The sequence below is a fragment of the Nannizzia gypsea genome, genomic scaffold (genome assembly GCF_000150975.2).
Source record: "Nannizzia gypsea CBS 118893 supercont1.3 genomic scaffold, whole genome shotgun sequence".
NCBI classification, from domain to species: domain Eukaryota; kingdom Fungi; phylum Ascomycota; class Eurotiomycetes; order Onygenales; family Arthrodermataceae; genus Nannizzia; species Nannizzia gypsea.
Genome location: NW_003345199.1, coordinates 2503870 through 2527343, shown reverse-complemented (window position 1 = coordinate 2527343; position 23474 = coordinate 2503870). Strand labels below are relative to the sequence as shown.

Here is a 23474-nt window from a genome sequence, read left to right as displayed (position 1 = left end):
TCCGCACTATACTTTAAGTGGCAGGCCAAAGTCATGTAAAAATGGTACAGAGGTCATCCCTGCAAGAGACAGTGGGTTAGTAAGTAGCCGAAGTCTAATAGGGTGGCCTTTCTTAAGGGAGAAAACCTGACCAGATGACATAGACGTTGAAACACGCCCTCCCATGTTGTAGAGTGTTAACTATGAAGAGAACATGAAAGATAAACGATATGGTGTGGTCGTGGATAGAAGCAGACGCTGTTTTTATTCTCACGGCGATGCTGCAACCTTCCGGCGCTTAACAGGTTAACTTAAAGCAGCCAAAATAATAAAATCTTGGCAAACTAGCAAGTTAGCGTTAGAGCTCGTCGCTACTAAAGTTACTTGGTACAATATTAACCAATTAGCAAGAGACCCTTGAGCAAAGTTCAGAATAGACTTTTGGAGGTTGCAGGAGACTTTTAGCGACACGCTCGAACTCCAACAAAAGCCATGCATTACCCAATGGGCCGCATGAGAGCCGGCTGACGGCGCGTACGGAGGCACGGAGATGTTTCCACTTGATTTCTCTACATTCCCTTATGCTAGTTAACTACAAGACTTCTGATCCACTAACTAACTAGTTAGTTGGAGAGCAAACCAAATTTGCCTCGGCGAGTAAATCACAAAATATATGTTGAATTATGTGGGAAGAAGATAAGTGTAGTTGTTCAAGATGATGACCAAAAGAATGCCGGTGGTGGCTCAGATCGCAGTCTACCACCCGTGCGTACACAGGAAGGGGTTAGGAATCCTACAGCTACCTTTAACCTGGAAACTTCTCACTATAGACGCCAAAGGCGTGAGTCGACTCGGAGTTCTAGTCCCTTTGACCCTTATCATGGAAACCAGACGGGCCCAGACATAAAGGGTAAAAGGAAAGCGTTAGGGAGCCCGGACTACTCAAGTCCTCAACAGAGTGACTCCAGGCAGCCAAACGAAAGCGATTACCTCCAGCATTCGAGGGATGTTAGTCCGCATGGTTCGCGTGACCAATATATGCAATCGCCAACACCTGCACCCAGATCAGATAAAGGCAGCACATACCCGTCACCAAGTCCTCATCAGTTGGACCAGCAGACCAGCAGGGATCTACCTTATCGCCCAAGCGGTGACACTCATCAATCGAGATCCGGGAGCCCTCGAGGAAGCAAACCTGGGACTTCCAATGATCCACCCAGAAACCTCCCCGGAAGAAGTAACAAGCAGCTTAAAATAACGGCTAACAAGCCTATGTTATCCTTGTTTAGTGCTAGTGAAACTCATGAGCGCTGAAGGGGGCTGGTAACGTGGGATGACGGATTTTACACATTATTATCCTACACTACTTGCTGGCGGAGAGAGAGCTATACTTGACAGAGACATCCTAGAGCAGGTCTTTAGGTGCGAGGGTTGGGTGGATTGGTTTTGTTTGTAGTTGCTTTTTACTTGTGATTTTACTGGTAACTCTTTGCTTGATTCTTCGCTTTCCTTACGCGAGGACATTTGTAATGGCTACTTTGCTTCAAGCAGCTAATGAATAATCCGACCTTGATTGTCCTAATTACAGCTTTGGTGAGCTGTCTGCGTATGTGCAAGCCTAGTAACTAGTGCCGCGTTCCATATACAGCCCGGAATAACTAAATACATGACGAGAAGTAAATTGGCGTGCGTAAGTGTATTAACAACCGAGAAAGCAGTGTCATCGATGATTATTAACCATCTCATTCACAATCCTGGCCCCTAGGCTTCTGGCCTCCGACATACTCAGCGTAGTCAATCCACAGTTCCTGAACGTCTTGGCCAAAAAGACCGTTCCAGAAAGTCTCACCATCGACACCGAGATACCCCTGTCTCAGAAGGCGGTCGTTAATCAAACCCACGGCACCCGTTCCGATCCTAACATTCTCGATCCACTCGAGGAAGAAGGCGGTGTTCTGGTATCCTACATCCCATTTCTTGGGGAGGTCGGCCAAAGACGCCGGACGCTTCCAGTGAGCTGCTCCCAGTCCAGCCTTCAAGCGGACAAAGTCTGCAATCCCTTCGATCAGGCCGGAGGGAGGGTTTGGGGTTGATCTGCCTGGCGGGTGGGTATGCTGGTAGCAGTGCACAAGCTCATGCTGAATGACGCCGGCTATCTCAGCAACCGTGTCCTTCAAGGAAGCCGTGTGGGCGATGTAGGAGAGCGACATGTGGATCTCCTTTTGGTTGTTGTCCGAGCTCACCCCGATGGTATAGGCGACTCCCTGGAAGTCATGGATGATGAAGGAGACGGATGAGGTAGGGGGCAGCGAAGGGCTGAACTGGATTCGCCCGCTAGACGGAGAGGTGTAGATATATCTGACGATCTCTGCTATCGCCTTCTGCATGACCGCATAGGGGTCTGGAACCGCCTTGATCAAGACCTTTGACGCCGAGTGGCCCAGGTCTTCAAAGTGAAGCCGCAGCTTAGGCTTGGGGACGGCCGGCGCACCAGAGGCAGCGAGCGGATATCCACATCCTTCCCTCCCCCACTGTGGGACGTCGTTGTCGGTAACCTCCTTTTCGTTGTCTGTTTCGCCGACCCCTGGAGGCATCAGGGAGGAGGAGGCCGGCGTCGGGATAGCGGAAGAAGAAGACTCAGACATGGCTGCAACTCGCAACTTGCACAGTACAGAGTGTATGTGACGCATAGAGGACGCGATATATGCCACCCACTCGGCCTCTATATATCAGCAATATTGGTCTTTCTTTTCTTCTTCGTCTCCTTTTCGCTCTCTGCTACGGCTAGTCAGACGACGAATGTGTATATCGAAATGTATAGTTAAACACAAAGTTAGATGGCCTGTAGGTTGCACCGATCCACGGCCACACATGACACAGTCGCTGTGCCTGACCGTCGAGCCACGGAACGCAGGCAGAGCCCATGGCCACAGCCTGTAACTAACTAACTCTACTCTGCCGCATCTTAGGTAACTCCCTTGCCGTCTGCATCTACTCCGTACTGTAACTAGCCGCTGTCAGTTGCAGCTAGTAACTAGCAACTGCATATCCGTACATAGTAACGACATAGTAACTTGCATATGCGGTGCTGCAGCTAAAAAGGAGGCTGCTGAGTCAGCAGTTGCCCTGCCCAAGCGCCGCAAACGACGCCGAAAGAGGGAAAAAGCAACATCGACGTCAGCAACAACAACAACCAACGACAACACATAAAAAAGGCTGCCAGCGAAAAGGAAGACAAGACAAGACAAGACAGACTCGCTGCACCGCACTGCGGATTGCCTCTCACGCTGCCTGCTGCCGTCTCACAGGACTCGAATATAGTGTTGTCAAGCGTCCCCGCGTCCATCACTCGCCTGCTTTCGTCGTGTAACTCGGCCCATCTACAAAAGTTTACCAGGCAGTTTGGCCCGCAGCCGACCAAACAACAACAACAATAGCCCTCTCCTCCGCCCGCCACTCCCCAGCAACCGAAACCGAAGCTCAGCTCTCAGCTTCTTCTCGTACGGCCTGACGCCCGGCGACCACTGCTCAACGACTATCCCCAATGACATTTGCGGTTGTGCGACTCTGACAATGGATGAACGAGCCACGGAGCTACTAGCTGCCCTGCGCAACACGTCCCTCTCCGTCGACGCGAAGGTGACCTCGCTGACCAAGCTCAAGTCGGAAATCAAGCAAAGGCATGTTCCTACGTCTGCCGCCGGGGATATATTCGATGCCATCCGCCTGGCTATTGCGTCACAGCATGGCTCCCTCTCCGCCGGTGGCTTCTCTGCGCTCGGTCATCTGCTGAAACGGCTCTACCTCCAAGAACAGAATGCTTTGATCGCCAGTCAGGGACGCCATACGTACTCGCTGCTGCTCGAGAAGCTCGGTGATCACAAGGAACGTGTGCGGGCTCACGCTTCCCAGGCGTTTGTGGACTTCTGGCAGTCAGCACCCGCAGACGTTGAGCACCATGTTCTAGAGGTTGCCCTCGTCGGCAAGAGCCCCAGGGCAAAAGAAACTAGTATGATGTGGCTGGTAAAGGTGTGTACTCGTCTGCTGCCTATTCATACTTTTTATTTCTATTTCTATTTTTATTTTTATTCTCGTCGTTTTATCCTTTTTATACACACGCCAGCTGACCGTTATGCTATACAGATGACAAAGGAGCGTGGGGTTCTGTTCCGTGCTCACGTCCCCAGCCTTGTTGTTGGCCTCGAGGACGCAGACAGCTCTGTCAGAGAAACGGCCAAGGCTGCCGTGATCGAGTTATTTCAGTAAGCGATGCATTGCCGGTCTATATCACTTGTCTGTCCGTCATAATCTAATCCCCGCTATCTCGTGCTTAGGAACGCCCCGCCACGAGCCATATCAGATCTAAAGAAACAGATTCAGTCCCATAATGTCAGGAGGTCTATCACTTTATCCATTTTTGCGGCACTTGGTATCAACTCTATACCCGATGCAGACCTTCCTTCCTCACACTCTGGCATACCTGCCCGGCCTGGAAGCAGTTTCTCCCACCGTCGAGAGGAACCACCAAGGCCCAACTCAGTTCTTTCAACTCGCTCACATCACCATCAAGATGGAAGCAGTATGTTTCCCCCTTCCCCCTCCTTAACTGCTTAGAACTGTGTGTATCTTGTCTCTAACATATAACCCAAGGTCGAAATGATGACTCCCATTATGCTCCATCACGGCCTCCTAGAGGTGATCCGCCCAGAAAGGACGCACTCTCACATGCTGCTAGCATTGAGTCCTTATCCACAGTCAGCGTCGAACACGAGGTCCCCGTTTCTCTTGATCCAATTACTATATACTCCAACAGAGAAATTGATGACATGTTTCGAGACATGGTACCCCATTTCGAAGGGAAAGAAACCGAACACAACTGGCTACATCGTGAAAAGAGTGTCCACACTTTACGGAGGTTGACCAAAGGAAATGCCCCTCATGAGTACCAAGCTCACTACTTGGCAGGTATCAAACAGCTGCTCGATGGCATTCTCAAAGCAGTCAACTCTCTCCGTACCACTCTATCAGCGGCAGGTTGCTCTCTTCTTCAAGACATTGCTCGAGTAAACGGGCCAGCCATAGAACCAATGGTCGAGATACTGCTTCAGAATCTTATCAAACTATGTGGTGCTGTCAAAAAGATAACCTCTCAAAGTGGGAATCTCACAGTTGATACTATCATTGGTAACATCTCTTATTCTGCTCGTCTACTCCAACATATGTGGGCTGCCTGCCAGGATAAGAATACCCAACCTAGGCTTTTTGCGACTGGATGGCTCAAAACGATCATGAACCGGCATGCTAAGCATAAGAATGCAATTGAGCACGGTGGCGGTGTGGATCTTATTGAAAAATGTATCAAGAAAGGCCTAGGCGATGCCAATCCGGGAGTTCGAGAAAACATGCGCGGAACTTACTGGACATTCGCGACTATATGGCCTGATAGAGCTAGAAGGTATGCCCTTGTCCCTATTTCCTGACCCTATAGTCACGCAAATTCTAACAATATACGTAAAGCATCATTTCCGAGTTGGATACGAAATCGAGAGCTCTGCTTGAAAAGGATGCCGGGAACCCTAATGCCGCTGCTCACGCTACGGCTCCCCGCAGTGGACAGTCTCATGGCTCGTCCTTGATGAGGATGTCTATAAAAGAAACCATTGCTGCTCAAAAGAAAGCTCGGATGGCTGCAGCAAAGAACCTCCCTCCTCGCCCAGAGTCCGCTCAATCTTCTTTCTCCGAGCCAAGACTGGCCAGGCCTAACCTACAGAGGCAACCCGCATCATCCGCTTCTGTTCGCACTGCACCTACCGGAACACAGCCCTCATCTTCGTCATCATCATCCGTCCAAGGAGGCTCGCTCTCATCGGCTCCAATGCGGCCAGGCATGCGCCCTCGTAGACCTGAGCTATCGAGACCTGCAACAGCTGATCCTTATTCCCGAAGAAATGCTCCCCTCAGCGCTCAATCCCAGGTATTAAGCCCGACTAGCAGCCCTCAAAGGTCCAGTCCAAAGACAGCCCCAGCTCCCCGCACAAGGAAACCCCCGGCAAGGCCCAAGTCGAGAATGGAAGGTGTAACTACAAACACCCTCCAAAGGAAACCCGCAGCGTCTGAGCCTCCAATGGCTCAACCACTTGAACCGGAAATTATCAAAACTATTAATCCGGTTGATCCAGAGCCAGAGCAGGAACGGCAAGTTATACCTGAGCCCAAATATGAACGTGAGCTCGAGCCGGTCATCCCAGCGCCTCAGGCAGTTGATGAGGACACCATGAGCCCAACCAAAGCAAATGAAGATTTCACCATTGTCTTGCCAGATATCAGTGATCCAATACAGATTGAAATTCCTCAGACGCCAGTCCAAGCGTCAGGGATGCCATCACTAGGATCCCCGCTTAAAACCCCAGTGGCAGCGCCAATTGAAACCCCCATTGAATCTCCAATTGAAGCACCAGCGGAAGTACCTACCAGACCCCAGCATGAGGAACCAACGGAAGTGCCAATTGAAGCGCGTGTATCTACGGTTGAAGCAGCAGTTGAAACAACTGAAGTGCTGGATGAAACTCCAGCTGAAGCCCCAGTGGAAATCCCGGTGCAAACGCAAACCGACATCCCGGTTGAGCCTCCCGTTGAAAATCCAGCTGATCTTCAGACTATCAATACAGATCTCGCCGAGTCCCGCATTGAAGACATGCCTCAAGAAGCACCTCCGGATGTCCATAAAGAGGCGGATATCACTAGTGGTCAAATGACGCCTCCTAGACAGCGCGCACTCAGCTCAACCCCGCTGTCTAAAATCCCTACTTCTCCTAAATTCCGCCATCATAGCAGGGAGATTGTTCTTTCCAGTCCCCTCCGCACTCCACCAAAGACCCATGTCCGGTCCTCTGAGCCAGAAGTTTCCTCCATTATCAAGCTCTCACCGCCACCTACCATTGCTGAATCCAATGGAACAACAGCCCTTAAAGTCTATGAGGATCCCCAGTCACCTATCTCAAAAACCTCTGTTGCCTCCCCTATAACACCACATTCAAACCGACTAGTCTCAAAGACCAAGCCTCTTGAGGCTCGACCATTAAACGAATCCTCAATTACCAATCGCAAATATAACCAAGATACCCAGAGCATTTCTCCACTTTCATATTCCCCTCCGGCTCCGGCTTCAAATGAGAACTCCCATCGGCGATGGAAGAAGGTTGAAATATCAGAAAGGCGAAGGAGCCTTAGCCCTCACTCTAAAGATCCTAATCGGGCACGGGATATGGTTGATAGGGGGCTTATGAGAATCCGAACTTCTGCTCTGGACGTCCACGGGTATAGAAAATTTCAAGGCCTCATCCGATACCATGACTCTATCGTAAATGACGAGGCCAAGTATTCTCAAATCCTGCTTGCCCTGTTTGATGCGTTGGAATCTCCAGATGAAAATAGGGTATCCAGCACAAGCCGATCTTTCGATCTCAAAACGCAAATCCTCTTCACCATACGGCTCATGCTATCTCAAAATCGGGAATTCTTCGCAAAGTTCTACTCCAGAGCAATTATATCAATAATCCGGACACGAAAACATTATGAAATCACGAATCACATTGTTTCCGGTCTCGAGGAGACATGCGAAGATATTGTTAGCACCTGCAACCCTCAAGAGGTAGTAGATGATATCCTCCAACTTTTGGAAACAGAAGAGAAGTCAACTGAAGCCAGCCGGATGGTATCTATGGGCACCTATGTCCTTTGCGGACTGCTTCACCGCTTGAACGAAAAGAAGCTCTACTTCAGTGACTCTGAACTTCAACGACTTGGCAAATTTGCCAGCGAAAACCTTAGAAACCCTCAGCCGGACGTCCGACGTGCCGTTATGGACTTCTGCCTGGAACTACACGAGATGGTAAAACCAGAAGAGAAGTTCTGGTCCTTTGTCAACTCTCCCGGGGAGGACGTCCGGCCACTCCTAACATACTATATCATGAGGAAACCTTCGGCCTAGCTTGCCCGAAGCCCTCGCCTTTCTGCCTCTTCCTTTCACCAGAAATTTCTTTCTCGAAACACATTTTGCATCATACCCTTGGCCCTGGACAACATTTTACTCTCTTTAATATTTCTTGACCAATTCGTCAGATTTTTCTCTCTCCCTTCTTGGCCCCTTTGAATTTTCGCAACGACAGCAATGTATCGCGTTCTTTACGTCGTCATGCTGCGAAATGAGACGGGATAATTTCTAGTTACGCCGACGCGTCAGGATTGTATTATTTCGACATTACTCCCAATTTCTACTTCACCTTTCCCCTTCATTTCCTTGTCCGGCTTCGATAGTATACATTTAATCCTTCCTATATACCTTCTACCTTTCTTCTTTTCTTCTTCCACCTTATATTGCATTTGACAAAAGCGGCATGTCCCATTTCAGCTCCCCAAGCTTTTTCATTTCTTTCTTTCCCTTTTATTATCTTCTTCTCTTGGGGAAACTTAAAACCTTGCTCGATATCAGCGATTCAGCCCTTGTTTTCTTCACCCTTGCCGTGATTCCTTGTACGCATGCATGGGATGGTTAAAAAATACAGCAATGATGTGTGTTGGAACCGAGGAGTTTGGTCAGATTCGGAATTCTGGCCTGGGCGACAAGGCTTCTTTACTTTTCTTTTGGGTGGGCTTCCATGCATGCAGGATGCGTGTACATTACATATACGATGCTTCTGCAGTTAGCTTCGGGAATTCACATTTTTTCTAAGATAATTAGTGGCTATAGATGGCTCGTGACTCGAAATATTTTCTATTCAATGGCTGGTAAATGGCAGGCCGGAAGGAATGGTGTCAGACTGTAAAAGGCATTGCAGTCTAATCTCGCTCCGCAGGGCTTCAAATGCGTTCGAAGATTGCCTAAACCATCCTGCCCGTCCGCGCTGTTTTAGCCTGAACGCTAACGCTACACCTAACTTACTTATGCTTAGGCTCCTGGATCATCCCCTGATTCCGTCCCCTAACGCCGAAACTTTCGGATTAAGTTTTAAGAGAACTTTTAATGTGTGGCTTTGACGTGAAGTGTATATCATTGTCAAAATATTCAGATGTTGAGGGCATTCTTACATACTATCTGTCTATCCAATAGAAGCTCTACAAGCTCCAGACTCTATATAACTGGCCATATGTGAAAGATTTTTCCTGCACTTATACTGAGAGGTGTTATTTGCTTCTTTATCTGAAGACAACAAGATCAATTATCGGATGCCTAAGTCATCAGCCTTCATGAGCTTTCCTTGTACTCAAACGGAGGTTCCTGGAAGAACTTCTCCCGAGGGCACATGATCAAGGCAGCACGCTTGTGAGGCAGATCAATAAACTTGTTAATGTGGTAGCCATTTGCCTGGTCGTATGCAAGGACCTTGGCGCCTGTTGCCCTCGGTTCACCAACGGTCAAGTTGGTACGAGGGTCGTCGAGGAACATGTAGTGCGTAAGACAGGTGTGCCAGGCCTTGACACGATGGGGCCCACGGAAACGAGCATCTCCTACTAGGAAATGTCGGCCACGATCAAAGTCACCAGCCTCATAGTATGGCCCAATGGCGTCCTCCTATAGTTATGTGACATTCCAATTTAGTTACGTTCGATTTAACTGTTTATTTATTGTGACATTTATCGTGCGAGCACTTACCTTGGCCCAGTAGATTTCGTAATATGCAAAGAACGTATCGTTAAATTTGGCCAGCACAGGGAACTGGTGGATGTCTTCATGAATATTCCGCAGATATGCACGGTGCTGCTCTAATGTTCCGGTTTCGTTCCAGCCAGCCGCAACTCTAGGGTCATTCTGCCATACATGGAAATAATTGACATGTTCCTCATTAGTCCAGTCAAGGGCAACCATAGAGAATGTCTCTTTCAAGTGTGGGATATAACGGCTATAGATGGTAGAGCCTGGCGTTGGCTTCACAGGACGGATTGGGTGAGTAGTGTGAATGCGCGAGGAGGGGAACTTAGTGGTCAAAGAATAATCCAGTGCTCTGGGAGGGAAGGCAGACTCAAATGATGGGGAGATATCTGAGCTTTCAGTCCCAGCAACCCAGATCGGCCTCGGTCCAAAAGGAGAGCCGGCGCCTTGCCAGAATGATCGGCGAAGGACAACCAGTTGGCCAACATGGTCGTCCGAGGTCGGAACAGGCTGGCCTGGTGGTGCACTAGGCGCAGGGTGAGCGATGGCAAGCCCGACGGCTTCTAGCTGATGTGCTAGAATATCACTCGCAGTCCCGTTTAATGTGATTCTGAACACTTCAAGCTCGGGCCGGACAGTGAGAATGGCATAGACGATAATCCAGATCTGACCAACGGTGGGAGTATCATTTCCTTCCCAGGACATGTTAGATAAAGGACTCCTCTTAGCTCGAGCCCAGGCTGAGTTGTTATTGTCCGGAGGAACCCTCGAGGCATCTTCTAATAACAGGTCTGTGAATTTGAGGCTGGAGTGGTGAAGTGTTACTTTCTGAGGCTTCGACTCTGTGCTTGTTTCCTTGCACAGCTGAACTCTGAGGGACTTTGCGGGACTCGATTCGACAATTTCGTAGCCAGCATTCTGTGGCTCAGGAATTCGAATATAGGGAGCACGCTCCTGTGAGAGTAAAGAGTAGCTAGACATGATTGATCCTGAGGCAATTGAGTATGGACAATCCCTGGAGATGAGGGTATCGGAGCCTTTTCTTTTCCTGCAGAGGAGGGGGAAGGAAAGAAGTAGGTCAATGAGGGGGCACGGAAGGCCGCAATATAATATCACAAGAGAATCGGAATACGAGCGTATATGATGCAACTCTGCAAGCAAGCTTTCGGAGCAGGAATGCCACACGGCACATCCGTAAGGATCAGATAATCATGCAGGGCGTGGCTTAATATTTTATATAAGCAATATAAGCTACCAAAGTTGCGCTTAGTCATGAGACAAGCGGTAATTTTCACCAATAGAAGACACTGCTGAAGCTAGCTGCTTAGTAAATAGAGTTAGCGGGGCTACCTTTTAGTGGGCTTGGCTGCAAATTGAATTTTGATACGACGACGAGCAACTGTCCACCGCGCACTTTCTGCGAGGACATCTTGGGGCGAAGCCGTTCGTTCCGTCCAATTTCCATCTGATAAAGTGATGCCATGGAAGTTAAGCGAACCCCTGGACGCTATCCGTGGCCGTCACACACCCCAATACCCACAGAAACCCACAGCCGAGCCGTTCAGGGATTTCTCAGCGGGAATAATGCAACACGCCAGGGGGCCGTTTCTTGTCTGTCTTGCTGCAGCAGACACCGAGTTGGACAGCGTGGAGCCTTATCAGATGCGGTGTGGGTGGCCCAGGAGGCCAATAGCACATGCTAGTTCCGTCCGCCATGGTGTGCCAGCTAGCAATACGAAGTATGTACGGAGTCCGTCTCACATTCCAACACTGCCTTGACGGCGTTGGGCTGTTTTCGCTGTGTGGGAAAAAGTCAAGACAAAGTTATCAGATGGAAAAAAGTGGGTCCATCTCATCTTATCTCTTTCTTTTCTTTTCTTCTCCATCGGCTCCTTTTTTTTTTTGTCTGACATTCCGACAGTTTTCTTGTGATGGAGGCGATTACTCCGTATATCTCCTATCCTCGTGTTGTACTTGCGCGATGTGCCGCAAAGCTCCTTCAAACATTCCTTGCCCTTGGGGACGATCTGGGGATGCGATGAAGTGCAATCAATTGTTTCAGTGGCCTGCCATCGATCAACAACACGGGATGTGTCCCCTTGTCGAGAGTCTCTTCTCTCGTTTCCCCCCTTCGCCTGACGCGGTCCGCATTTTTCTCATGGAGGCAATGAGCCCGCTCAGTGACAGGGTTTGTCATGTTCTCGTAACTGCTTGGCCCCCTACCATCTGATAAGAAAAAAAAAATAGGACCAGGGAAAGTCTGTCCTTCATTCTCGTCTGTAGTTGGTCCAACTATGTCATATCCACCCGTTCCCAATGAAAAGGTTTTTGACCCCGAGAATGTGTTTGGAGGCCCTGCTGGAAAAGGCTTCAGCATGGATATGGCAAATCTTCTCCACCCGAATGCGAGGAGACGTACTCAGCTCTCTATTTTCTTAGCCTTTTTCGGTGGGATATTGCTGTGTCTGTTCATTGATCCAATGCCTGGCCATGTCACCTCCGAAGTGTGATGGATTTCGCAGCTCCGATTGAAATACGTCCGTCGCCTGCTCTTCTCCATCCCTTCGCTGTATCTGGCATTTTTCGGACATCCCGGACTTTTTGTGATTGATGAGAGTACCATTGCATCTGTATAACTCTCTATCTTCCCCTCTAAATGGCCGTGAAAAAGAAGAGCCCTCCTACAGGAGGAGTCACGACAAATACTAGCATCCAGGCCCCGCCATCACCAAAGAGTCAGCTAGAGGTACGTATTTCCCAGCTACCTTCGGTCTACATACCTCTTCTCTAACATAATAATTGAAGTGGTGGGCGAAGACACGGAGTTTACTCTCCAGGGAAAATACTATAACTCCGACATTTGGGTATTTTCGACTTCTGTTTGGGACGCAGCCCGAAAAGACTGATATTGCCCTGATCATAATTGGAACAATTGCTGGAATAGGCGCTGGTATCCCGTTCCCCCTGCTTGGTATTCTGTTTGGTGAATTAGTCGACGATCTGAACTCATCGACATGTTCGACTACCCATGCTCCACCTGGTGGTTACCAGGCTGCTATAACCACAAAGGTGCTACAAGTCATCTACGTCTCGATCCTAAACTTCGTGTGTATGTACATCCATACTGGGTGTTGGAGCATGGTTGGCGAACGCCTGGTGCGACGCCTACGAACCAAATACTTCCACAGTCTTTTGAGGCAAGAAATTGCCTTCACGGATACACTGCCTTCGGGTGATGTCACCTCTCGGCTGGTCAGTGATATCGAAGTGATTCAAGCGGGAACGTCGGAGAAAGTAGGCCTGTTTATCGGTACTATCTCCTACTTCGTTGCTGCTTATATTGTAGCGTTTCTCAAAGTTGCTACCATCGCGGCGATGCTTATGTCGGTTGTACCAATCTACTTCCTAATGGCTTTTGGCGGAGGACATTATATAAAGAAATACTCCAGCAGGATTTCAACCCATGTAAACGCTGCCACGTCAATTGTCTCATCCAGTTTGTCCCACATGAGCATTGTCCATGCCTTCAATGCGAATGCCAGATTGGAAGCCTTGTTCGCCCAGCATCTCGTCAGTGCAAGGATGGATGCATTGAAAAAGGCCATTACCCATTCTATACAGTTCGGAATGCTCTATTTCGTAGCATATGCATCAAATGCACTTGCTTTCTGGCAAGGAAGCAGGATGATTGCTGATCTTGCAGATGGAAAACCCTCCAAAGTCTCAGTCGGTGCTGTTTACACCGTGATATTCGTGTTACTCGATGGTTAGTATCTTTATCCCTTCACATTTGAGAACAACCATCTAACTTATTTGCATAGCATCCTTTGTTTTAAGTCAGATGGCTCCGTTTATGCATATCTTTGCTTCAGCAGCATCTGCCGGTGATAGGCTCATGACCACGATTAAACGCCAATCCGCCATTGATGGAACTTCTTCTGAGGGTGACTCGACTATTTCCTTGGCCTCGGAGGAAATTGAGCTTCAAGACGTCACGTTCAACTACCCTGCTCGCCCTGAGGTGCCTGTATTGCAAGGCGTGAGCTTTAAGATCCCTCCGAACAAGCACACTGCCATTGTTGGAACATCAGGAAGTGGAAAGTCGACTGTTGTAGCACTGCTAGAACGCCTCTATGATCCAATTACTGGCTGCGTCCGCATTGGCAATCGGGACCTAAAAGAAATCAATGTTCGACACCTACGTGGAAGCATTGGTCTGGTTCAACAGGAGCCAAACCTGCTTGATCGATCTATATTGGAAAACATCGCACACGGTCTTGTTAGCTCGTCACAAGAGAAACACAAACATCTTCTCCCTACCTTACTTGGCTCAGACCTTTCTGAACTTACCGAAAAGATACGTCAAGGTGCAAGTGAAGACGAAGCTGTAGCAGAGCACGGAGATGTGGTTCAGGAAATTGTCAACCTCGCTCGTCATGCAGCTACCTTGTCTAATGCGATTGATTTCATTAATTCATTGCCAGACGGCCTAGCGACCAGGGTAGGTAGTGCTGGTGCAGAGCTGAGTGGTGGTCAGAAACAACGAATTGCACTTGCTCGAGCCCTTATCCGTGACCCTCCTCTGCTGCTACTAGACGAAGCCACGGCCGCTCTTGACTCTACCAGTGAGAGGTTGATACAGGCTGCATTGAACAAAGTGTCCGAGAATGTCACGACTGTTTCAATTGCACATCGATTGGCTACTGCCAAGGATGCTGATAACATTATTGTCATGCAGAAAGGCAAAGTCATGGAACAAGGCACACATATGGACCTTGTAGCTCGCGATGGAGTGTATGCTGGCATGGTCCGGCTGCAGAACATAGGAAAATTCAGTTCCTCCAGCTCGATCATGACCGAGTCTACCCAGGTTGAAGTGAATCCTGATCAAACTCTCACCACTGCTGATACCCTGAACAAGGGGGAGAAATTCTCCATTGAGAAAGATGTTTTAGAAGAGGAGGTGAAGCCTGCTCAGTTATATTTACCCGAAGAAGCAGACAGCGTACCCACTGAACTCGAAGAGAAAATAGAGAAGCCAAAACAGAGCCTGTGGGCTACGATGAGAGGGTCATTCCCACTCATTCGTCCGAATCTCCTGCTCATTTCACTTGGACTGATTACTTCTATTATGATTGGTGTCAGCTATACCGGTGAAGCCGTCATATTTGGTCACACGGTAGGCAGCCTAAGCGTCTGTCGAGGCGGTCCAAGCATTCGATCCAGCGGTATGCTTTTTGGTCTACTCTTCTTCATTCTTGCAATTGTGAAATTTGCTGCTGTTGTTGTGAACGGAGCTGCGTTTGGCTGGGCTGCTGAAAAGACGTTATATCGTACACGGGTTCTCTCTCTTCGTTCGCTGCTTCGTCAACCACTAGAATGGCATACTGCAGACGGGCGGACGCCTGGACTATTGGTTGCCCTTGTTACGAGCGATGCTTCGGCTCTTAGCAGCTTGACAGGTACAACTATCGGTGTTCTTTTTTCCACCGTTGCCAACCTCTTTGCTGGTGTCATTCTGTCCCATATCATTGCATGGAAGATCGCTGTAGTCCTCTTGGCTACTTTACCTGTTTTGTTGGCTTCTGGAGTCCTTAGGCTGCGCGTCATGGCTCAGTATCAGAAAAAGCACCAAAAGGCGTACGCAAAGGCAACGGCTATCACGGTTGAGACGGTTGACAATATCAAGTCAATTGCAGCGTTTTCCCTGGAGCAAGAAGCCTACAGCGTCTTCAATCGCTCCCTGAGAGCCCCGTATAAGTCGAACATGAGATCCGTCTTGCACGGAAACTTCTGGCTCTCGCTGGCATACAGTATCAGCACACTAGTGTACGCACTGGCATACTGGTGGGGATCACAACAGATTCTCGCAGGAATGTATACGCAAGTTCAATTTTTTATCGTCCTGCCCGCCCTACTGTTCAGCACACAGTCATGCGGTCAGATGTTCGCTCTTGTTCCCGATATCACCAAAGCCCGTATTGCAGCTTCAAACATCGTGGACCTCCTATCCATCAAACATGAGGGAGACGAAGAATACGACCAAGCTGGCTCAAAGGCCGGTACCAAATATACCGACCCACGATTTAACATGCTCGAGGAGAAGCCCAGAGACGTCGAGGCGCAGTTAATTACCACTACACCCTCATCTTTTCCTACAAAGGGCATGGGCGTACAATTCCACAACGTCCACTTCCGATACCCCTCTCGACCCAACCAGCCTGCACTGGATGATTTGTCCATCAACATTGCCCCCGGTCAATTCTGCGCTTTAGTCGGGCCCTCCGGTTCCGGAAAGTCAACTACTTTTGCACTATTGGAGAAATTCTACAACCCAGCCTCTGGCTCCATCTTCATTGACGGGGTAGACATCACCAAGCAAGCTGGTGCTGCATTCCGAGATACCATTGCCCTCGTACCGCAAGAGAACGTCATGTTCGAGGGAACAGTGGCATTTAATATCGGTCTTGGAGCTCGACCAGACGTTGAGGCCACGCAGGAAGAAATCGAAGAAGCATGTCGTCTGGCCAATATACACGATACCATCGCCGCGTTGCCAGATGGATATAACACCGTCTGCGGGCAGGACGGAAAACAGTTCAGCGGTGGCCAGAGGCAGCGGTTGAGCATTGCTCGTGCACTGGTCAGAAAGCCTAGATTGTTATTGTTGGACGAATCGACTAGTGCTCTTGACGTTGAGAGTGAGAAGCATGTTCAAGATGCGCTGGCAAAGGTGGCTCGCAAGACCACTATAGTAGCTATTGCACATCGGTTGAACACGATTCACCGGGCTGATAGAATCTTTATGATCGAGGGAGGAAAGTGTGTCGATCAGGGAACGCATGCGGAGCTTGTGGAGAGATGCGAGAGTTATAGAGCGAATGTGATTCATCAGTCGTTGGATGCGTAAAGAAAACTTTAGTATAGAGTAAAATCGTTATCATATTTAGCATGTTAAACATATATATTATTAGTTGTTTTTAGTGATTATACATAAATTAATACCAGCAGTGGCTACAAGTAACATCTTGATATATACCCAAAAAAAATGTACAGTGAGCTGGCAGTTGTAAAAAGGTAAAGAGATAGAGAGTATAGACAGGAAAACAAATAAAAATTGTTTTATCTATATTGTGACATGTTACAACAAGAGTAGTAGTAGTTATTCAGATACAAAAAAGAAGAGGGGAAGCAAGCCGAAAGAAAGGACTCTACTTGGACTCTTCCGGGTATAGGTCCTCCTGGAGGACAATACCGAGCTCCTCTCGTAGATCCTTGAGCTCTTCAAGGTAGAGCTCGTACTGAGATCGGTTCTCAACCTTTGATCGGATGCCTGGCAGAGAATGTTAGGAGATATACGCCAATATCAAAAAGGAAACTAAGTTAAGTCAGGTTGGAGGACTCACCCTCGAAAACACGGACGGCAGTGGGGAAGTCGTTGACTCTTCTGGCAGCCTTGAGAGCAGCAGTCATGACGGCAACGGATGGAACGAGATCGTAAGCAAAGGCGTTGTTAAGGTTTCTCTGCAAAAACACAAATGAGTCGTCTGGTGAAGGCAAAAGTTACCACCGAATTTCATCTAACCTGCAGCTCGAAAACGTCCTGTACGCTGTCAAATTCCTTCTCATATCTGTTACATCATAATTTTTCAATCAGTATTTCCGTTTCATTGGATGTGAAATACTCTTTTAGTGGTTGAGGCTTGAGTTTGGTGGAGACGAACCGGGCAGAGAACTGCTCGAAGGTCTCCTCCTCGTGAGCACCGCTGAATCGCATGGGGGTGGTGCTGAATGCGCTGGCTCTGAAGATTGGAGCAGGGACGGCAGCAGATACTCTGGCACGAGCGGCGTATGGAGCGGCCTTGAAGAAAGTGGCCGGAGTGCGCGTAGCGAGACGGAATAGGGTTGTAGAAGCCATTGCGGAGGGCGAAGGGGTCAATTCGACGCTCGGAAGCGGAGGGATAGCTGTGGCAGAGTTTAGTAGACGGAAGCAACCCAATTGAGAGCGAGCGAAGGGGTGGAAGCTCACAGTGGCAGCGGTCGAAGAGTGATTGTTGTTTGCTGTGACGTTGAAGGAAGGAAGATTTTCTGGCTGGTTTGGATGTTCTTGGTGCGGGTCACGGGACCGTCACACCACCCGAGAGACAGACAGCCGCAGCAGCAGCAATTTAGTGGTAGAACAAGACAAAAACGCCCAAGAAAAAAATGAATGACAACAGGATAAAAATAAATAATAGGTTGAGGAGCGAGACAGAGCAAAGATATTATGTAGAGATAAAAAAAATCAGAAACAAAAAAAATGGACTGTCAGGGAATCGAACCCTGGACCACCCCCATGCTAAGGGGGTATTATACCACTAAACCAACAGCCCTGAACTGATGTTAAGGTAGAGAGGCGTAGTTCTTTTTGAGTAGCAGAGATAGTTAACTGCTCGAAACTGTATAAATCCTTAGTATTTCAGAACTCACGCGCACCCATTTAATATTAACCATAATATTAACCAAATAACAGCATTGACTAGTGCTGTAAATACAAATGTTTGCCAACTAAATACTCAAAAACGAGAGAAAACGGCGGTTAATCTCAATCCCCTTGCATCTGGGCTACAGCTTCTAGCTTCTCTTGCATAAACTCAAGAATAGCAGCGTTTCCGTCGGCTACTTTTACTGGCAAGACGTTGAATCCGTGAGGAGCTCCTGGGTAAACTTTCAGAATAGCTTCTCCTCCTGCTGCCATCCATTTCATACTCATAAGAAGGGTATCATCCAGTAACGGGTCTTCTGTTCCGCATAGGAATAGTGCTGGTGGGAGTGATAAGCCCTGCATGTCCTCGTATAGTGGTGAGACCTGAGGGTGCTTTCTCTCTTCTATACTCGTATTAGGAGCATAGGCATTGGCGAATTGCTGTAGCACCTCAAAATTTATCACTAGCGGCCTTGTAAATGAAGTGACCTTCGGCAGACCCAGAGATACATCAAGCCAGGGATATAGAAAGACTACACCCGCGAGCTGGTGTTTTGGACGCGAGCGCATAAGCCGAAATACGGTTAATGCGGCCAAACAACCACCATATGACACCCCACCCATAAGAGTTAGCTTTGCTTTATAGTCCTTCTCTGCGTGGTTAATGAGGTATTCAGCAGCATCAATGCAGTCGTTGATACCGGCCGGGTAGGGATTTTCTGGGGCGAGGCGATAGCCAACTGAGATGGCAGTGAGTTGGCATTTGTTGGCATAAGCCTTCAGCTTGGTATCCGAACTTAAGTGTAGGACATTAGTTATAAGGACTTCTCTGTGGCATATCGTCTTAATTAATATCGTCTTAGTTAAAGAGGCTTGACTTACTGTTTGTGAGACCCTAACACGAACCCTCCTCCGTGAAAAAGAAGAAAGATGCCTTTACTTGGAAGGCCATTTTCCGGTTTGAACACACGTAAAGGAATATCACGACCAGCCTCTCTAGAGGGTAGAGTTGCGTCTATAGCATCTGGGAGATAGATAGGCGCCGGTAGTAGTGCCTCGCCTGTTTCTCCCATTTGTCGATATTTCTCAGCTCCTACTTCATACCACTTTGGTCCATTTTTAGTCGCCGTTTCAATAAACTCATTCACTTTCTTTACTTCGTCGGTGACGTTGCTTGTATTGAATTTGGCGGCATCGATGGTGAGGTCGCTCTGAATTGGCATGCTGGTGGTTTAAGGGGTCAACTGATCGGGGCCGTAACTATGCTGCTAGAAAAAAAATCTGGCTAACTGACTTGATAGTCAAAGAAGTGAAGGCATAAAACCTCTTTTCTTTGGTTAGGCAACAGGCTGGACGTGCATTTGTACCCATGACCAGCCAACCGACGAGGGTATATAAATGTTGGGGGCTGTCTCTACCCCGGCCCCTTCGTAGGATGGGGTATGGGGTACATTGCAGGGTGGGTTGGTATACGCTGGTCTTGTATAGTCATGGTAAATGAATCTACATTTTCGTGCGCCAATGTGTAGTATTAAATGCAAACATCACCAAGGCTTTGATACTACACATACCCCTATCGTAGTTGATAGTGATACATAGAGGAAGAAGCTGACTTCTTCCGTACGGGCGTTAATGTATAGAAGGACTTAAGGAGTAATTGGAGTAATTGTAGGTAGAAGAATTTCTATATTTTATACATTATAGTGATATAGCTGGTTATCTTAAAGAAGAGGGTAGGTAGAAGTAATAGATAGATAGACGTCATGTTGGTAGGTTTAGAGTAAGAGTAAACAACCACTAAGCGATGCTGCATCACTGACACCAAACTAGTTATTCCTTGGCTTCATGTGCCTGTCCCTATCTTTTTATCTATGTGGCCTTCTCTATCTCCCACTCTTTCAGCTCTACTCACCTACTGCTTTTTATCCTTCCTTACTCCGCTGTAATACCACCTTCTCTACCTCTAACTCCTCACCCTTTCCCGCTTCCTCGACGTCTTCTTCTTCGTCTTTCTTCTTCTGCTTCTTCATCTTATCTGTTTACCCCTTTTCCTCCCAGCCAATCAGCGTTGTACCTCGGAAGCAGCCGCAGCTGACTAAGCTATCTCAACCCAACCAAAAAAAAAACCTCCAACTTTTTTCTTCGCTGGCTTCTTCTTTCCTTTCCTCAACTTCAGCTTTTCTCTCCTTCTCGCCTGTCGCCTTTTGGTCTCTTCTCTTCTTTTTCCTCTTCTTTCTCTCCTTCTGCTTCTCCCGTAATGCTTGCTCGCTACCCTTTTTAATCACCCTTATTCCTTTTCTTTTTGGTCCTCCATCTCTACCCTGCGAGACCTCGTCCAGGAAAAACCAAAACAACCCCCTATTCCCGCCAAAAAACAACACCTATCTCAGCAGCCATTGATATACCCTCACACCTTGGTCGTGTCTGCTCGCTTCATCGGCAGACTCGGATCAACTCTCTCTCTCCGTTCCGGGCGCCATTTCTCCTAGTCCCGCCGCTGCCGTTCGCGCCGGTCGATACCGCTCCCTTATACAGACTCAGCGAAACACACAAGATACGACCTAGATCATAGATCCGAAAATACCTTGTTCTAGTTTTATTGATAGAAAGAAAAGAAAAAGAAGAGGTCGAACAAGATGTCGGCCAACCTGCTCTCCAACATTCCTCTCTCCTTCTCCGCTCCCTCGATAGATCAGCCGTTTGGCGTGAAGCTATGGCCTATCTTCGACTCCGTCTACACCTCCATCATGGGCTACTCGGCAGATGACTTCCGGTTCGTCACCAACGAGACGCCCATGTCGACCCTCAAGGCTACCACTATTGCCCTGATATCCTACTATGTCATCATCTTTGGTGGTCGTGAGCTCATGCGCAGCCGTCCGGCCATGAAGTTGAACGGCCTCTTCATGGTCCACAACTTCATCCTGACAGCTGTCAGCTTTCTCCTCCTGGTCCTCTATATCGAACAGTTACTGCCCACTTTGGTCCGGAAGGGTACTTTCCATGCCATCTGCCATTATGAAGGTGGTTGGACTAAGCCTTTGGTTCTCCTTTACTACGTGAGTGCAATCCCTGTTTTCTTTCAACATCCCCTGTCAAGCTTGTTTTCGATCCATTCGTTTGGTTCCGGGGTTGGCTAACCTGTCGAGTAACAGTTGACCTACTTGACCAAATACCTTGAGTTGCTCGACACCGTCTTCCTCGTCCTCAAGAAGAAGCCTCTCACTTTCCTTCATACCTACCACCATGGTGCTACTGCTCTGCTCTGCTACACTCAGCTTATTGGCTCTACCGCTGTCTCATGGGTACCCATCACCCTCAACTTGGTTGTCCATGTAGTCATGTACTGGTACTACTTCCAGAGCGCCCGAGGAATTCGTATCTGGTGGAAAGAGTGGATCACCCGTCTGCAGATCGCACAGTTCGTTATCGATCTAGGTAAGCCTTTTTCTCTTGCTTCCCTCTGGCCCTTTGCCGTCGTTATGCATGGTCTAACTAGGTCTAGGATTTGTCTACTTTGCCTCCTACACCTACTTTACCTCCACCTACTGGCCATGGATGCCCAACGCAGGAAAGTGCGCAGGTGAGGAATTTGCTGCCTTCGCGGGTCTTATCATCCTCTCCTCCTACCTCCTTCTCTTCATCTCTTTCTACCTCGCCACCTACAAGAAGGGAGCCAAGTCCGGCCGTCCACGCCGCAACACTGGGTCGCAAGCTGCTCTTGCCATGAAGAACATGGAAGTCCCCCATGTCGGCGGCCACTCTGCCCCAGTCGCCTCCAACGGCTCCACCAACGGAAGTGCTACCAACGGAAACGCTACCACCACTGCCCGTGCCAATGGACCCGTCACCAGGTCAAGAAAAGCATAGGCGATCAGTTGTACTAATACTACCACCACCGTCGACTGACTTGACTGAACCGGGCGGCTCCTTTTGACGTTTTTCTTGCGATCATTACGTTTGAATACGTTTGGAATGGACGTGTATAATATACTTGGAGACTGTACGAATGGGAAAAACAATGCTGTGGGACCGGAGTCATACCCTCCTCCAGCTTTGGCTGATGCTGACGGACGCAAACGGTTTGGCTGGGTACGGACGCCTGATACGATTGAGATGGCTTTTTATATACGAGGGATACATCCTTTTTGTGTCCCATTCACACTCACACTCCCTTACCTACTAATTCTCACTTGGCTGTGAAGAAGCACTTGCATGATAAAAAAGACACCATTGGAAAAAAACAATACGACATACATATACAAAATAGAAAGGGAGAAGCAAATGAAACAGAAATGGAAGAGCAAAACACACAATCGGACAGGAAATGCTTTTTTCCCTTGGTCCATGATTCCTTATTTCTTCTCCATCCCCGCTCCTATCCTGTTCCCCCGTCCTCTCCTTTCTGCCTCATGCTTGCTACAGTTACTTTCTACTGCCTACTAATAACACCTTTTCTCTCTTTTCTAGCACTTTCATCTGCATTACTACACCTTTTACTTCACTGACCCCCTTTTCTACCTCTTTTTCGTCTTCTTCACTTTCTTCCCTTCTACCACCTTTTTTCATTCCTGTTTCTTTTTATTTCTTTTCTTGGGTATAATGACTGTGGAAATTGACAAAAACACTATTCATAATTGTTGCCCCTTCCCCCCCTTCTCTTCTTTTTCGTTCATCTTTGTATTTATGTAGCGGTAGGCGACGGTGGATTGGTTGCACTGTATTAATATCAGCGAGTCGAACGTCCTTTTATATCTTGTCTTCTCCCCCTATTCTCGTCCGTGCATCTACTCCCGTCGAGATGTCTGTGTAGTAGAGCTTAGCTAGCATCCCAAGCCATAGCCGGTGCTCAGTCTCCCAGCCGATATCACGGCCATTATACATGAGTCCAAGCAAGCCACTCTCTCCACTTCCAACGGCCTTAGAGAACCCTGATTCACTTCGGTAATTTAACCGGTCGGCCCAAAAGCTCCCAAGTCAAGGAGAATTTTTAAGTATCGTCCATCTTCTGCACGCTCGGGGATCGCTTTTCGTTCCGGATGACTTACATCCTGCAGTGTTCATGTCTGCTGCTTACTTCGTGATTATATAGACGGGGGTTGGGTCCGCACAGTAAGACGAACGCATCCCGTCGCCTCCACCTCTACCACCAACAATAACAACAACAGCAATAATAATAATAATAACAACCCAGCAAAGTCGGTCGGTCAGTCAGCCGCCGGTTTTAGATACGCAGTACCTGCCTAGACTCCGGCCAGACGCGCTTGCGGGACCCTAAACAGAGACAGGCCGGCTAGCCGGTTAGTGACGAAGCCGGCGTATACAATATCAGAAAGCAGATAAGCGTGCAACAGCCAGGGGACGGCCAAAGTTAAGCATGAA

The 23474-nt window shown here is 48.4% G+C and overlaps 8 protein-coding genes and 1 non-coding gene across 9 annotated transcripts; 4 read left to right on the top strand and 5 right to left on the bottom strand.

The window, feature by feature from the left end:
• Positions 1–709: 709 nt before the first annotated feature.
• On the top strand, positions 710–1293 carry MGYG_04387 (hypothetical protein; the record flags this gene model as incomplete). Its single annotated transcript, XM_003174162.1, has 2 exons — positions 710–744; positions 810–1293. 2 exons carry the CDS (start codon positions 710–712, stop codon positions 1291–1293), a joined length of 519 nt encoding a protein of 172 aa, XP_003174210.1.
• Positions 1294–1721: 428 nt separating this feature from the next.
• MGYG_04386 (PBSP domain-containing protein) lies at positions 1722–2624 on the bottom strand (the record flags this gene model as incomplete). Its single annotated transcript, XM_003174161.1, has 1 exon — positions 1722–2624. One exon carries the CDS (start codon positions 2622–2624, stop codon positions 1722–1724), a length of 903 nt encoding a protein of 300 aa, XP_003174209.1.
• A 928-nt stretch (positions 2625–3552) lies between these two features.
• Positions 3553–7969, top strand: MGYG_04385 (hypothetical protein; the record flags this gene model as incomplete). Its single annotated transcript, XM_003174160.1, has 5 exons — positions 3553–4008; positions 4123–4241; positions 4314–4558; positions 4630–5434; positions 5497–7969. 5 exons carry the CDS (start codon positions 3553–3555, stop codon positions 7967–7969), a joined length of 4098 nt encoding a protein of 1365 aa, XP_003174208.1.
• Positions 7970–9223: 1254 nt separating this feature from the next.
• Positions 9224–10609, bottom strand: MGYG_04384 (aerobactin siderophore biosynthesis protein iucB; the record flags this gene model as incomplete). Its single annotated transcript, XM_003174159.1, has 2 exons — positions 9224–9550; positions 9632–10609. The coding sequence occupies 2 exons, from the start codon at positions 10607–10609 to the stop codon at positions 9224–9226; spliced, it is 1305 nt and encodes a 434-aa protein (XP_003174207.1).
• Positions 10610–12284: 1675 nt separating this feature from the next.
• On the top strand, positions 12285–16538 carry MGYG_04383 (multidrug resistance protein 1; the record flags this gene model as incomplete). Its single annotated transcript, XM_003174158.1, has 3 exons — positions 12285–12374; positions 12434–13394; positions 13450–16538. 3 exons carry the CDS (start codon positions 12285–12287, stop codon positions 16536–16538), a joined length of 4140 nt encoding a protein of 1379 aa, XP_003174206.1.
• A 301-nt stretch (positions 16539–16839) lies between these two features.
• MGYG_04382 (cytochrome c oxidase polypeptide VI) lies at positions 16840–17546 on the bottom strand (the record flags this gene model as incomplete). Its single annotated transcript, XM_003174157.1, has 4 exons — positions 16840–16961; positions 17035–17152; positions 17214–17259; positions 17353–17546. 4 exons carry the CDS (start codon positions 17544–17546, stop codon positions 16840–16842), a joined length of 480 nt encoding a protein of 159 aa, XP_003174205.1.
• Positions 17547–17928: 382 nt separating this feature from the next.
• MGYG_10542 lies at positions 17929–18000 on the bottom strand. Its single transcript has one exon. It is a non-coding gene; the product is annotated as a tRNA-Ala (tRNA).
• A 212-nt stretch (positions 18001–18212) lies between these two features.
• On the bottom strand, positions 18213–19315 carry MGYG_04381 (alpha/beta hydrolase fold-3 domain-containing protein; the record flags this gene model as incomplete). The annotated part of the gene is made up of 2 exons (XM_003174156.1): positions 18213–18888; positions 18975–19315. 2 exons carry the CDS (start codon positions 19313–19315, stop codon positions 18213–18215), a joined length of 1017 nt encoding a protein of 338 aa, XP_003174204.1.
• Positions 19316–20728: 1413 nt separating this feature from the next.
• MGYG_04380 (fatty acids protein 3 elongation) lies at positions 20729–21962 on the top strand (the record flags this gene model as incomplete). Its single annotated transcript, XM_003174155.1, has 3 exons — positions 20729–21151; positions 21248–21530; positions 21598–21962. 3 exons carry the CDS (start codon positions 20729–20731, stop codon positions 21960–21962), a joined length of 1071 nt encoding a protein of 356 aa, XP_003174203.1.
• Positions 21963–23474: the final 1512 nt, after the last annotated feature.